A 14,775-nucleotide genomic window follows, 5' to 3' on the forward strand; every position below is an offset into this window, starting at 1 on the left:
GCCAGGAGCTGCGTGCTGCGGGGCTCGTCTCCGGGACCGTGAGCCGGCGTCGTGACCACTGCTTCGGCTCTCTGTTCTAGTGGCACGGAAGGGAAGCATGGTGTCGGCGGCTTCCTGCCCTTCGGGTTCTCCGGGGTCCTGTCCGGGGCGGCAACCTGCTTCTACGCGTTCGTGGGTTTTGACTGCATCGCCACCACAGGTAGGCCCGCCGCTGTCCAGCCCCGGCCCCGGCTCTGCCCGACGGGCTGGGTTGACGGCCCACCGGCCACTGCCTGTCTTTCTGCGGGCACATGCCAGCCACCCAGCTTCCACATGAGTGACGCAGATCTGTGGCTTCCCGCCAGCCCCACTGCCCCCCAGTGCCCGTGCCTGTCAGGAGACTGCCCTGTGAATGTCACTAACCGTTGTGACGCTGGGCGGATCCTGACTGCCGCGCTGCAGCCTGATTTCGTGTCTGTGCCTTCGGGAGACGGGAGGCCATTGAAAACACTGTCACCCTGGTGGGCGGGACGGTCCCGGCTACTCCGGGTCTTCGGACCTCCCTGCCGGAGGGAGCAAGCCTCTCCCTCAGCCGGGCTGTGACATCAGGGCCTTCAGGCCTGCGTCACCGAGGGCCACCTGTGCTCCCAGAGCCGGGAGGGCCGAGCACGATGGGAGTTGCCCGCGGGGTGGCACGGGCTCGCTGGGCATGGGAAAGCCCCAGGCACCCTGCGGGTTTGTGGGGGGCCCTCGCTGCCTCGCCTTTGTGGGCTGAGTCCTGCCGCTCACAGGTGAAGAAGTCAAGAACCCCCAGAAGGCCATCCCCGTGGGCATCGTGGCCTCCCTCCTCATTTGCTTCGTTGCCTACTTCGGGGTGTCGGCCGCCCTGACTCTCATGATGCCGTACTTCTGCCTGGACAAGGACAGCCCCCTGCCGGACGCCTTCAAGCACGTGGGCTGGGGGAGCGCCAAGTATGCGGTGGCCGTTGGCTCCCTCTGCGCCCTTTCTGCCAGGTGAGCGTCCTGGGACTGTGGGGGGCGGGCGGTGCGGGGGCCCAGGTGAAGCCACGCGCAGGTTTGCTGTTGAAATGTCCCCTTCCCGGGAGCTGGAGCCGGCACCCCAGCCAGACTCTGCGCCATCCCCCCGTTGCCATTAGTCCCTGGAGAGCTGGTGGCGTCCCTGGCCCTTCATCCTGACGAGCCCGAGGCCCCCGCTTTGACAGCACCTGCTCAGCAGGGCACTGGCTCGGTCCCCGACTCCGACCCCTGGGCCAGGCCACCTGTCCGAACTCTGCATTCTGGCTATGTGACCTTGAAAAAGGGAGTGAGTGCCTTTCAGGGAGGCGCTTTGCCCCTAGAGCATCCCACCAGCCGGGGTGAACGGGAAGTTCTCGTCAGGGCTGGTTCGCCACGGAAACGTCACCACGACCGCCACGATGCTTTTATTTTCTGGTCGCTTCAGCGGGAGGTCGTGGCGGGAATAACCAGGAAATGTCCCGTCCGGGGGAACGGTCACCGCGGCGTCCACTACAGCTCGCCGTTAGTCCCACGCAGCCCACGTTGCATCCCACGCTTCTGCAGTCTGGGGTCGCTGGCTGTGACTGAGTCTTTAGCCACCAGCGTCACGTAGTGGGCGGGGCAGGGCGGTCCTCGGTGGGAATCTGGGGCGCTGCCCCTCGGAGGCCTCGTCAGGTTGCGTCACGTGGCGGCGGCGGTGGTGCCATCCCTGGCCGGCCCGTCTCGCGAGTGACGCACCTTTTCTGTTCCCTCCCGTCCAGCCTATTGGGTTCCATGTTCCCCATGCCCCGCGTCATCTATGCCATGGCTGAAGACGGGCTGCTCTTTAAAGTCCTGGCCAGAATCAACGACAGGACCAAAACACCAGTGATCGCCACACTCACCTCGGGCATCATCGCCGGTAAGAGGAAGTGACGCCCCGCGCGAGTCACCGCCCTTCCCCTGGGACGTCTCCCGGATTGTGCCGCGGCCTGGGAGACGTTTCAGCTGGTCTTTTTAACGTTCGGTCGTTGCCCTCGGAACCTGGTTTACGGCCAGACGACTGACTGCCTTTTCGACGAAAGGCAGAGGCCAGGGTTCCGGAGGATGTGTTGACGCGCTCAGGAGGTTTGCGTTCTGTTACCGCTGTCCTCTCGTTGGCCAGACACACACGGTCCCCCGTTTCCTGCACACCCCTGAGCAGCCCTTGCTGAGATGACACCTCCTTGTGTGTACGAGCCACGTGAGGCTTTGCGTTAGTGTGGACAGTCAGTGTCCTTGTATCTTAGCTCGTGAATTCTCTGGAAAACGGGTCCCCTGGGCTTAGCGTTGTGTAAAAGGTGCCACCTCTTCCCCACGTACCGAGGGTGTCGCTGGTGAAGCCACGCGCCCTACTTTTGACAAGTGGACGCAGTGAGCCTAGGTGCCATTCCAAGGACCCCTGAGAAAGGACAGGCCCTGCAGCTCCTGTGCACACGCTCCGCACGCTGCCGGCTGTGCCCATCACCTCCTTTAACGGCCACATCTCGTGGCCCGAGAGGCAGCGCGGTCCCAGCTGTGCAGACGTGGAGCCGAGGCAGAGAGAAGCAAGACGGGGTGCACACCTGAGCAGGAGGTGCTGGCTCTCAGAGCCGGGCCTGTGTTCATGCCAAGAGGCCAGCTCTTCCCGGGGTGTGCGTACAGTTGTGGGCCTTGTGGTAAATCAGGACACGTGACAGCAGTCACAGTTTGTATCACAGGGACATCTCAACTGGCCGTGGGTACGACATTCGACCATCTTAAATGAGGGAGTCGTTAGTAGTGGTGCTTGTGCCCTTAGCAGAGTGTGCTTCGTTCTGTGGATTCATGTTCTGTGTTGAAAGGGAGCTAGCGTGTGATTATTTACCAGTTTTTTTGTGTGTCTTTCTGCATCCTTGAGCGTGAACGAGGAGGTCGGGTTAAGGGACACACCGTATGTCAGACTACGGCCAATGTATTTAAGGGACTAAGGGATTGGAAGTGGCAAAGACTTTTTCAGTACGTGTAGGTCGTTCGATTGAAGGAGATGAAACTATTGTTGTTACAGTGACGATAGAGAGCACGTTACGTCACCAAGCCAAGGATTCACCTTTTTTTTTTTTTGATTCGGCGGGGAGCGTAAATAGCGTTAGGTTTTCTAAACTGGCCGCACGCAAAGGAAGTGCACCCGAGCTTCTCTGAGTAGGGACCAGCAGGCTGACACTGTGGCAGGCACAGCTGGCCACGTCTCGTCATCCCGAAGGCCCACTGTGCTTCGGTCCTGTTCCCTGTCCTGTTTGCCCGTGTGTCAGCCGCAGCGACCTTTAGGGGCTTGAGAAGCGTTTGTGGGAAAGTGAGGGTTTGTGTTGATGCTTCAGTTTGCCTCTATTCCGTGTGATTTGAAAACACCCCCGAGTAGCCCTAGCCAAATGACTGTTTCAGCAGGACCCTTCACCTGCTGAACCCGCACAAATACGCACACCCACGCTCCCGGAAAGGACGCGGGGTTTCAGATAAGGGTGCAGGTGGTGTTTTTCTAAAGTGCGGTCACGGCGAAGGGAGTGCAATGTTCAGAACACTGCGCTCCCCGCTCAGATGTCTGGGTCAGGACCCCCGCGAGCCCTCCCTCACCCACCTCACTTCGCCGTTGCCAACTGGTACGCGTGTCAGAAGAGAAGATGCCAAGAGAGAGCCGTGCTTGGAATTTTATCTTTTAGTAGTGTATACTTACTGCTCTCGAAGTAGGTACTTTCAGATGAAAAGAGCAAGGCAGATAGATGAATGAATGGAAATTATTGATAGATTTGATAAGATGGTAGATAGGTGAATGAAGTAGGTAGTAGATGAATGGGTAGGCGGAAATAAGATATAGATAAGATAGATGATAATGGAATGTATAGGTAAGATGAATTAGGTAAGTGATGATAGATGAATAGGTAATGAATAGGTAGAGTAGTAGATGATGATGAATGAATAGATGGGTAGCGATAGGTAGATGAATGGATGGATGGGTAGCTGATAGGTAGTGAGATGGATGGGTGACTGATGGGTAGTGGATGGATGGAGGTAGATGGTGGAGTGGTGGATGGGTAATTTAGATGGGTAGGTGGTGGGTAGGTGGTGGATGAGGTGCACATGACTGCTTACGAGTTAGCATGGTACGGGGGAAGAAACACTGGACTTGGGGTCACAAGAACCCAGTTTAGATCCTGACTCAGTTAATCTCCCAACATGTCTGAACTTCAGGGGGACGGGAGGGGAGACGAGAGAGAGCCGCACCCCTCGCGTGCCCTGGGTGGCGGGACGTGCGGAGGGCCACCCACGGGTCCTGATGTTTGTCTCCTCCCCAGCCACGATGGCCTTCCTCTTCGACCTGAAGGACTTGGTGGACCTCATGTCCATTGGCACTCTCCTGGCTTACTCTTTGGTGGCTGCCTGCGTGTTGGTCTTGCGGTATGTATGGCTTTTCTGGGCCTGGCAACAGATGAGCACGTGTACCATGCTAACCTCTGAGCAGTTAGAGTTAATAGTTTATACCGTGCAAGTTTTAGGTTGTTGAGAGGCCTTTTGGGGACTGCCCAGGGGAGTGGGGATTGGGTGGCAGAGACTGGTGACAGAGAACATCTTCAAAAAGAGTCAGGGTGGCCCCACTATCTCCTGTCATTTGCCCTCGTTTTTCTGGTTAGTTGTTGAAAGAATAGCCCAAGTGTTGGGCCTGGATCCTGTAATGATTTCGAAGTGGTCCAGAGGGGACGGGAGGAGTCAGGAGAATCCAGTGACACTTAAGTCACTACGGTGACCTGTGAGGCTCAGGTCACAGCGATGGTTCGCTGTGCAGCCGCTGGAGGAAGGAATCCCATTACGTGGTGAGGGTGACCGAGGTTGATTCAGGAGACTTTCCAGGTGCTGGCTGCTCTGGCCCTGCGTGTCGCAGGCCAGCCGCAGGCCTAGGCTTGGAGTCCTGGCGTTCGCAGCCGCCTCAGAGCCCCCCTCCCAAAGCGTCCTGCCGGCCACCCATTTTCCTTTGCGCTGGAAGTGCTGGGCTCTGCGTCCCCACCCCCAGGAGTGGCCCGAAGTGGCCTCCATCGTGAGAACACGTGCCTACAGAGGCCTCCAGTGCTGGTCACCTGGCGAGAGCCGGCGATAGGTTTTCAGGTATTCGTTCCACTTGCAAGGCCCCTGGCTTCGTTTCCGATGACTCCACGGCTAGTGTCCCTGAAACCTGCTGGGTCGAGCCTTGGTCGCGGCTCTGTCGGACCAGCTAAAATAAAACCAGTTTGCCAGCCCTCCCGCCACTCACTCCTTCCCCAGGGCTCAACGCTAGGCATTCTCCGCGGTCCCCCCACTGTAACTGACCGCACGGCGGTGCCCGAGCGAACCAGTGAAAATGCAGGGAACGTCTTTATGCTCGCTCCGAGACGCGGTACAGAGTCGTTCATCGGGCGCTCTGATTGTCAAAGCTGGCGCAAAAGATTCGAGCTCTGTTCATTTGGGGCAGGAAGATGAGGAGCCTCGTTTAAAACGACTTCTGCTCTCGTAGTAGCTGTGGCTTGGAAGTCCTGCCGTAGGCTGGGCGCTTCGCTCAGCTCCACAGATTTACTTATACCGAGGCGCTCGGAGTTTCAAATAAACCGATCCAATGAACTCCTCCAGCCGCCGGACTCTCTCCAGCCCGTCAGCGGCAGACGCTTTCCTCCGGCTCTCCGTACCTAACGGGGTTCCTGCTCTCTGTTCCCGTCTGCGCCGTTAGCTCCCCGCAGCGCAGCTTTGTGAGCCGCGAGTGGACTAACACGCTGCGCGTCCCCGGGCTAGCACCGCTCCGTCTCCGCCCCGGGTCGGCTCCCGGTGGACGTCACGTGTTCTGGCAGCAAGGGCAGCGAGGGAGCTGCTGTCCGAAGCAGCAGCAGCGGGCGAGGACCAGGCCTCCTCCTCCGTCCCCACGTGGCCCGAGAAGACGTCGCTCCGGCCACCTTCCCCCCGCTCCATGCCCCGTGCCCTGGGCGGCTCGCCCGCGGAGCCTTGCTGAGGCCGCGAGGCAGCACGCGTCCCGTTGCCGCGAGCGTGGCGTGACGGTCACGCCGAGCGTTTCTGCGCAGGTATCAGCCAGAGCAGCCCAACATGGTGTACCAGATGGCCAGAACGACCGACGAGCTGGACCCGGCGGACCAGCACGAGCTGTCCAGCACCAGCGACTCCCAGACGGGCATTCTGCCGGAGGCGGAGAAGTTTTCTTTGAGAACCTTGCTCTCACCCAAAAACAAGGAGCCCTCCAAAATCTCAGGGCTGATCGTGAACGTTTCGAGCAGCCTCATAGGTAGGAGCCTGCCCTTCCCTGTAAGGTGTCCGGGGTCCTGGGCCTGCTCGCTGGCCCTGTGTGGTTTCTCGTCACAGGGGGTGGCTGGAAGGGACGAGCATCCGTCCTCCTGTACCATGGGGCTCATCATTCTGGCCTCATTAGAGGCGTTGCCTACAGAAACAGAGCCTCCGTCTCTGTAGGTTTTGGGGGGACCTGGGGTATCCACGGGAGTTGAGACGTGGTCGAGATACATGCATCTCTCTCTGCCTTTCTCTCATCAGCCATTCTCATTATCGTCTTCTGCATCGTGACCGTGCTCGGAAAGGAGGCCCTAGCCCGGGGGGAGTTGTGGGCACTCTTCGTGCTCATCAGCTCTGCCGTCCTCTGCTCAGTGGTCACCGTCATCATTTGGCAGCAGCCGGAGAGCAAGACCAAGCTCTCGTTTAAGGTCAGCGGCTCCGCCCAACGGGCCTGCAGGGGGCCTCCGGGTACCACAGCCCCTGGCTGTCCGGTGGGGGGCTGGCTTGGCTTGGGCTCTGTGGGGAGGTGCTTGCTGGCCTGCCGGAGCGCCTGGCCCCTAGCTCTCAGGCGGCTCATCCCCAGGGGCTGCTCGTAAGTGTCTGGGGGACCGTGGGTCACGACCGAGACTCGTAGGTGGCCAGGGCGTCTGTAGTTTAGGTTACACAAATACTAAAATGGCTTAGGCTTAGCGATGACGTGAAGCCTTCTGACCCCCGAAAATGGCAAGGGGGAAGATAGGGATGGCGCTCTCTTTGGCGGTTGGCTTAGAGCCCAACTCCCGCCTGCCGGGTGTAGGGTGTGCGTGGCGGGGCTTGGGGGTCCTGGGCAGTGTGCGGGTTGAGGTGCAGGGGTGGGACCGGCGCCCACGCTTCCGCACGCAGACACGGCAGCCCGTCTGGATCTCAGCTGCACGCGGCTCCAGGAGATCTGCGGGACAGTCGAGACGGGGCCCGCCGCGAGCCCCCTCTCCACCGGGCTGACACCGCGGCCTTGTCTCTCTGCAGGTGCCTTTCCTGCCGGCCCTGCCCATCCTGAGCATCTTCGTGAACGTCTATCTCATGATGCAGCTGGACCAGGGCACGTGGATCCGCTTCGCAGTGTGGATGCTGATCGGTACGTCGGTGGGGGTTCCGGGAGCTGGACGGCTGACGTCCTCCAGGTCTTAACTGCAGTGGCAGCGCGTGCGGCCAGCCGTTTGCCCCAGACGATTGGGGTGCCCTGCTGGTGGGCTGTGGGCTCATCCCTCCCGCTTCAGGTGCTTTCCATTGGAATGGCTCCTGCCTGGAGGTAGCCGGTCAGAACGAGGCTGCTTCGGCCACCGGCGAAGCTGACCAGTGTGGGATCATTTGGGCCTCCGTGGGAAAGTGTGGGCCGCACCTCTCCACGTGGCCACGGCACTGGCAGGGTCCACGAGAGGCTTGGGTGTCAACCGTGTGCTGCTGGCCTTGTCTGGGACTAGCTGTGGCCCGAGCCCCTTCTCTGGGCTTCTGCCACCGGGGCTGCAGGAGGTGGCCTCAGTGTTCTTCCCCGGTGTCAGACCAAGTGCAGGGGGATCGGCCTTGACCTATGCCCTGCAGCGTCACTGACAGGAACAGTGACCTCAGGACTACCGCGGTTGCCTCACCGCTCAGCCCCGGGTCACCGCACTGTGGGGCAGACAGCTGCCACCACACGCTCTCCACGGGGCGCTGTGCCGCCCCAGCATCTGCAGGCCCCTCGCTCACCACAGAGGCCGGTGCGTATCCAGCCGGCTCGGTCCACGCGCTCGGCCCCCACGGCCACTGCAGCCATGCCTCGGGACTGCAGGACGAGGCGCGTGCTCCCTGACAGCTGGGGATGCCCGCTTCTGAGCATCCATCCCTGGGCTGAGTGCCCAGCTTCAGGGCGTGAGCTGCTTTCTGGACTTCCGGTGGCGGAGTCCTTCCGTTAGGGTCTCTCCTTACTTAAGTTCCCAGTGCAAGGCTAGCCCCAGGGTGGCACAGTCCCTGGGCTGCTGAAAAGCATAGATGTGGGGTTACAGCACAGACATTTGAGGGACCACACTCTGGGCTACACTGACTTCTTGTGGTGACCTGAGTGCCTCCTGCAGTGTGACAGCCACTTACGTATGAGGTCCAGGCAGCCCCAGTGCCCGCTGGATGCTTCTGCAGCGTCTGCCCTGTCCTGCCCAGACCGCGTGGTCAGTGGATGAAGCTGAGGGGCCGACACCTGCCCCGGGCCCCCGGCCGAGCTGCGCCCTGCTGGGGGGCTGCCCTCGCGTGAGACTCCGCAGGAGGTCGCGAGCAGAGGCGGGACGGCCGCCTTGGCCGGCCCCCGAGGAGCTGCGCGGCTTCTCCACGTGCGGGTAGCCTGCGGGCAGCGCCGAGAGGCCGAGCCGGCCCGGGCTGCCCTACCGCTTCCCCGGCCCCTCTGCTCACTGCCGCTGCTCTTGTCCCACAGGCTTCGTCATCTACTTCGGCTACGGCCTCTGGCACAGTGAGGAGGCGTCCCTGGCCACTGGCCAAGCAAGGACTCCTGACGGCAACTTGGACCACTGCAAGTGATGCACAGGTCCATCCCCCGGGGGCGGCAGCGGCCGAGGGACGCCCGCGGGGGCCCCGGAAGCACCTCGCTCGCTCCTCCAGCAGAGCAGGACCCTCCCACCCAGGACCAGGGTCCAGTCCTGCCCTGTGGTGGGCCCACCAGGCCCCGGTCACTGCGACGGCCCCTGACCGCCTCTGACGGAGGGCGGCGGCTCCTCCCCTCCTGCTGCAGCCATGGCCCCAGGCAGAGTGGGGGCCTCTTCCCGCATCGAGTGCCCTGCGGGCCTTCGTCCCCAGCTGCACACTGCAGACTCTCCGTGGCCGCCTCCCCGCTCAGCGCCAGACGGCTGGCCACAGGTGCCAGACGAGCACCACAGGATAGTGTGTCTACTGCTCTACTCCAGAGGCGAAGGGCAGCAGCCCTTGCACAGGGAGACGCCACACTGCTTCCCTTCCCTGCCCTCTGAGCTGCTCACGGAAGGGGTCTCGGGCCTGTGACCCCTGCCCCACTTCTCCCCTAGCAGGGGGCTGTGCCCTGCCCCTGGACACTCCCCAGCCCGCTCCACCACAGGACATGGCAGGTGGGTCCGTGGCAGAACAAGAGAAACCAGGCCGCTGGGGATGAGGTGGGTGCCGGGGAGGCTGGCCGCACCCCGGGCCATGTGCACACAGGGCCTCCTGCGGCAGCCACCTGTCCCCAGGCCCACTGGTTCCTGCTGCTCGTGGCACAGTCCCCACTGGCTGTGCGTCCTGAGTAATGAACACGACCCTATTTATGGAGAGCCAGCCCCAGGCCAGCGGAGCGCAGAGTGCCGTTTCTCGGTCCTTGCCATTCACCAGCTCCGGCCTTTGCAGGCTTGTGGTCCGTTTCTGAGGCTCACAAGGGTCTCGGGACAGGCGTCCGCTCGTCCGGAGGTGGTGGCGACCGGGCCTCCCTGTTTGTGGCTCCTCATGCAACCTGCCGGGCCCCCGGAGCATAATCAGACCACATCCTCCTGCTGGCCGGTGCGGTCGCCTCCGCCCCATCGGTCAGCGCTTAACTTCACCTTGGAGGATGCCCGTGAGTCCTCGGTGCCGTCGGCGCGTCGTCCGGAGTGTGGGGCCCACATGTGGGGCAGTTCGGCCGTGTACCGCCGTCCCTCTGCTGTGTCTGTCTGCCATCTGAGTTCCCCGAGCCCCTTCTCCACGTCTGCCCACCCATCGTGCAGGCGGGAGCTGGAGGGAAAGCGGCCGCTGCGTGGCCTCTGGTTAGAGTGAGATCCAGGGCCCAGGCGGCCCGTGTGGACGGCATGCGGCGGGCAGGCATCTCGGGCGCCACAGCAAGTGGTACGTCTGCTCCTAAAGCGTAGCGTCCCTTTTTCCCCCCGCCTTTGGCGCAACCTGGTAGGAAGCAGCCGGACACGTTGACAGCGCTTATGTTTTCTTCCTCTGCCCAAGAAGGTTTTTGGAGAAAAACGTAAGAATTAGTGAATGCCAAATGGCTGGGTCCGCCAGAGAGGGCCCGGGCTGCTGGGTGAGCCCCCAGAGCTTGGATTCCCAAAGAAAGGCACTTAAATTTATGTAGATCAGTGCTGTAAAGTGTTTTGATAAATATTAACTTATTTTGTTTGGGTTTCGGTTTTTCTGCTGTCTTCTTGGGGCCTGTTAGCTTGATCTGTCCGATGTTTTTTCACATAAGACAATTTGAGAGTCCAAAAAAGTTGGAGGGGAGAGAGAGCACTTTAATTTGTCTTTCTGGCTGAAATTTCCACCCACCAGACTGTGGTTACAGCCGACATTTCAGTGGGCACCGTCCACCCTCGTGGAAACTGAAGGCGACCCCCGTCCATGGTCAGACGAAGGTGACCCCTGTCCACTGTCAGACAAGTGGGAGCCTCCAGCTGGGGGTGCCACCTGCCCCCAGGGCTGCGGGGTGCTCCTGGAGGGTGCATGCTCCTGCCAAGGAGAAGCCCGGCACCCTCCCCTCACAGCGGAGCCCCTTACAAAGGCAAGGGCCCCTGAGGGTGACAGGGACGGTAGGTCACGTGGTCCCTGTGCTTTTGTTGACTGTACGAGGGCTGTGTGGTGAGGATGGTGGGGGCTCAGCCTCTCACTGTGGGTGGACTTTGCATCCGTCATTCCTGCCCCAGATGCACACACACGCAGATACATGCACATACATGCAAATGCAGACATATGCACAGGTAGGTGCACACACATACACATGCACATGTGCATGCACACGTGCATGTGCATGCACACGCACGTGCGTACATGCACAGATGCGCACACATACACACACGTGCACACATGCGCACACATGCGCGCACACACGGCCCACCCACGCCCCCAGCAGGGTCACCCCTCTTACCCGCCGTGGGAACAGGATTCTTAGTTTCGTGGCCCAGCCAGTATTTTCCTACACTGTCAGGAACTCCACCCTCCTGGGTGCACACCCACTGGAAACACTGTCCCCTCTCACCCTGCTGGCGTTGGAAAGTCTCGTCAGTGGCGAGGGAACGCCCCTTCCTGCCACCGCAGCCCCCCCCACCCCCCGCTTCCATGGCCTCGTGCAAACTGCAGTCCCAGGACCTGGCAGACGGGGTTCTCCAGGGGCGCGGCCAGGCCCTTGGCGGCAAGTGGGGTGGGAGCCACTTCGGTAGGGGTATCTCGGCCCCGCCTGCTCGCACCCCCTCAGCCTGACCTCGGCGGGCTCCTCGCAGCCCAGCGAGGGGGCGCGAGTCTCCCGGGCTGCCTGGAAGCACGGCCGAGCGAGCGCTGTCAGAGCCACGCATCTCACACCTCTGCCCTCCTCTCACTGAGCATCAGGCCACCGGCCAGCGGTCCCTGCTGCTAAGCAGGCACTGCGGGTTGATGGGGAGACGGGGCTGCAGACAGGGTGGGCATCTGGGGGTCTCCGCTCCGTGCCAGGACAATCTTCTGATTCGAATGTCCCGCTATTAACACGCCTGATGAGACCCCGCCCGTGAAGACAGTTCCCGGGGCGTGTGCCGGGCGTGGGCATGTGCTGCTGCATGAGCGTGCAGCTGTCAGAGGTCACTTCCGATGGAACGAAGTGTGGCTCATGTGTAGTTGTCATGTGTAATTTACAACACGTGTTTGCCATCGTGCTGCGAGCCGTCTGCGAGGCAGGCTCCTTGGGGACGGGGGATCGTGTACGTTTTGTCACACTCCCACGGACTTCCTTCCTGGTAATGAAATGCTTTACTGATTCAGTGGTGCAAGAAGCTACACTCCGTAGTTCATCATCGTAGTTAAGATGCCTGATGGGTTTTTTTAAGGCAAAAAAACCCACCGCAAACTGATTTTGACCTTCATCTCCATAATCCAGGGTCTTTTTGTGCTGTTGCTTCAGTGAGTGGCAACACTCTTCTTCAGGGGCATGCTGACTGGCCAAGCAAAGGTCTCGGGGGGCCGTCTGGGGTTGCCCTGGGCTGCGAAGTCCAAGTCGATTTTTCTCAGGGTGCGAGCCCGTCCAGCGGGGTCGGGAAGCGGGGCTGAGACAGTGCACTCGGACTTCGCTAGCTCGCTAACAGGGCGTGAGATGGCGTGTTTCTCGACACACTTTTTGGTTTGGGGACTTATTTTTCCCATTTGAGAAGCTATAATATATATTTAAAATACATTTGCTGTTTAAGTTGTGCCTTTCAGCGCTGTTGGGCGTGAGGAGCGCAGAGGGTGGTTTGTTTTCAAACCTACGTAGCTGTGGTTTCTCCAGAAAGCTTTTTCTTCTGCTGAACGTGGAGCCATTATCAAATGAATTGTTTTTATTGTGTAAATCGTAAAATATTTTTTGCTTGTTTGATGCTCTATTTTTCTAATAGGTTTCTTATAGTTTCTTATAATTGTGATACTAGATCTGGATTTTGACGCTAAGCGCATGTCAGGTTGGTCTCTGCTGGTCCCTCCCGTTTTTACTTTAAGGACAAGCATAGATGTTATCCGTCACCTTTAAGAAATGTGAAACTCTGTGTCCCATTTTTGCTGACAACACTGTATGTCGACAGCCCCCTACCGTACTTAGTGTTGTAAAAACAAACTGCGTGGTAGACTATCTTATGCTTCCGCAAAGTCTAATAAATCCCGTCTGTGGACTCAGTGTGCACGTTGTGATCTCTGGGCTGGGTCCCCAAGCGTGGCAGTGCCCGAGAGAGCATGCAGACGCGCCCTTGGCTGCGCAGTGTCTTCCTGCGTCTCCTCACCTGGATGTTGTGTGGCCCCTTTTCAGCTGTTTGGCGAAAATCCTCATTCCAACGATTAGCTGGCAAACCCACAGCCAGGGTGCCCTCGGACGTCTCTGACGACGTCCCGTCCGCTCGCCTCCCGCCCTGTCCACACTGGCTCCAGTTTGGGGGCCGGAGGTCTTGCTGCCAGTGTAGCTGCTCCTTTGTGAGGGACGTGGGTGTGGGTGCAGCCAACCCCTCCCACCAGAGCCTCCCTCCACACCCACTGGGGAGGGAGGGGGCACTGTGTGCAGTGTGACACTTGGTCTCGCCCATCGCCACCACCCCCCGCTTGAGAAAGGTGCGTTTTCTTGCACAGAAGGCAACTCAGTCCAGTGGGCCTTAGGGCCCACACTGGCACGCAGTGATTCAGTGCTCACGAGGGGAGATCCAATCCCCGGAAGAGGTCTCCCCTTGGCGTCCTCCCAGCTGAGGGGACACCCAAGGCCACAGAGAGGGGCAAGGAGCTGCTGCTCGCGTTGCCGCTGGCCGCTTACCGTCCAGGCACAGTGCATGGTCGTCCATCACACAGTGACCCAGAGCACAGCCTGGACAGTGCGGAAGCGTCCCCACCCTGCTCCCACGTGCCGGCAGTCAAGGCCCCCCACCTGCGCGCCCCCAGCCGCCTCCTAGGGCAAGCCCAGCCCCTGGCGTCCTAGAGCGTCCCAGGGGGCGCAGAGTGGGCCAGGACCAGGGGAGCACGGCCCGGCGCGGCCCGGCCCTGGCGCGGTGCGCGTGTCCGCTGAGCACCTGCCCGTGCGCGCGCCCGCGGCGCCCGTCCCCGCGGCGCCACACTGCCACCTGGTGGCCAGCGCGGCGCCTGCAGCGGCCGGCCGGTTCCCAGGAGGCTCTGAACTCCGGAAGCGATCCAAGCTGCAGGTCGAGGTGGGTGAGTGGGTGAGTGGGCGTGGGCGTGGGCGTGGGCGTGGGCGTGGGCGTGGGCGTGGGCGTGAGCGTGAAGCGTGTCACCTGGAGCGCCCTCGCCCTGCACAGTCTGGTCACGAAACACTGGTGAATCCAGAGCTGCGCCCAGCAGCTTGTCATTTGCAGTAACGAGAAATCTCGTGGGCCCGCAGCCCTCCTCCCACACCTGCCATTCAAAGCCAGCCTGGCCCGAGCTCCTTACCGAGCCCAGCGGGCCCGGAAGAACAACCGGAGTAACCCTGCCTCCCCCCTCTTCAAAGGGAACAGTTTCAGCAAATCAAGTCTGACCACCAACCCATCAATACAGTCATTGGGAAAAGGCCCTATAAGGTAAGACTCGGGGGCCGGGACAGGAGGTGGCTTTGCTGACAGGGGCGTCGTTGGGCCTGCCTCTCAGTGCGGGGAGCACCTGGTCCCAGTGGATTCGGGGATGAGTCGGGGACGGGAGCAGCTGTTTGGGTTGACTTCCCCGCAGATGCTTTAAATTTTGTTCCTTAGAACAATGGTGTTATTCACTGAGATACCAGCCCTCTGCTGTCACGGGAGTTGGGGGGGGGGCGGATGCAACGTGTCCCCTACTACATTAACCTGGGTGCAGGGGACATGGGGCACCCCGCACAGTGAGCAGCAGCTGGGCGCGGTGGCCTGCGTGCTTCTCTGTGCCATGTCCTCCCAGTCATGCTGCACCCAACCAGGGCCTTCGGTCACATGTAGGACGGTGGCCTCAGCTTAGAGGCTTGCAGACTTGGTGAGCCAGGTGAATGAGCTCGGCTTCTGCCCGTGACCCGGGCCAGCAGAAACCGAGGGGGCCTTTTTT

General features: G+C 60.7%; 1 protein-coding gene across 2 annotated transcripts in view; it reads left to right on the forward strand.

Annotated features, from left to right (window-relative positions):
* Positions 1–10,506, forward strand: part of SLC7A1 (solute carrier family 7 member 1) — a 32,817-nt gene extending 22,311 nt beyond the window's left edge. The window contains exons 8-12 of one of the 2 annotated variants that reach the window (XM_039862610.1): positions 4,323–4,425; positions 6,069–6,286; positions 6,550–6,716; positions 7,294–7,402; positions 8,729–8,832. In XM_039862610.1, coding sequence (XP_039718544.1) covers positions 4,323–4,425; positions 6,069–6,286; positions 6,550–6,716; positions 7,294–7,402; positions 8,729–8,832 — 701 coding nt within the window. Of the gene's footprint in view, positions 1–4,322; positions 4,426–6,068; positions 6,287–6,549; positions 6,717–7,293; positions 7,403–8,728 lie in introns of both variants that reach the window. The other variant, XM_039862602.1, reaches the window with a different exon arrangement.
* The last annotated feature ends 4,269 nt before the right edge of the window (positions 10,507–14,775 follow it).

The sequence above is a fragment of the Pteropus medius genome, unplaced genomic scaffold (genome assembly GCF_902729225.1).
Source record: "Pteropus medius unplaced genomic scaffold, Ma_sr-lr_union100, whole genome shotgun sequence".
Classification (NCBI taxonomy): domain Eukaryota; kingdom Metazoa; phylum Chordata; class Mammalia; order Chiroptera; family Pteropodidae; genus Pteropus; species Pteropus medius.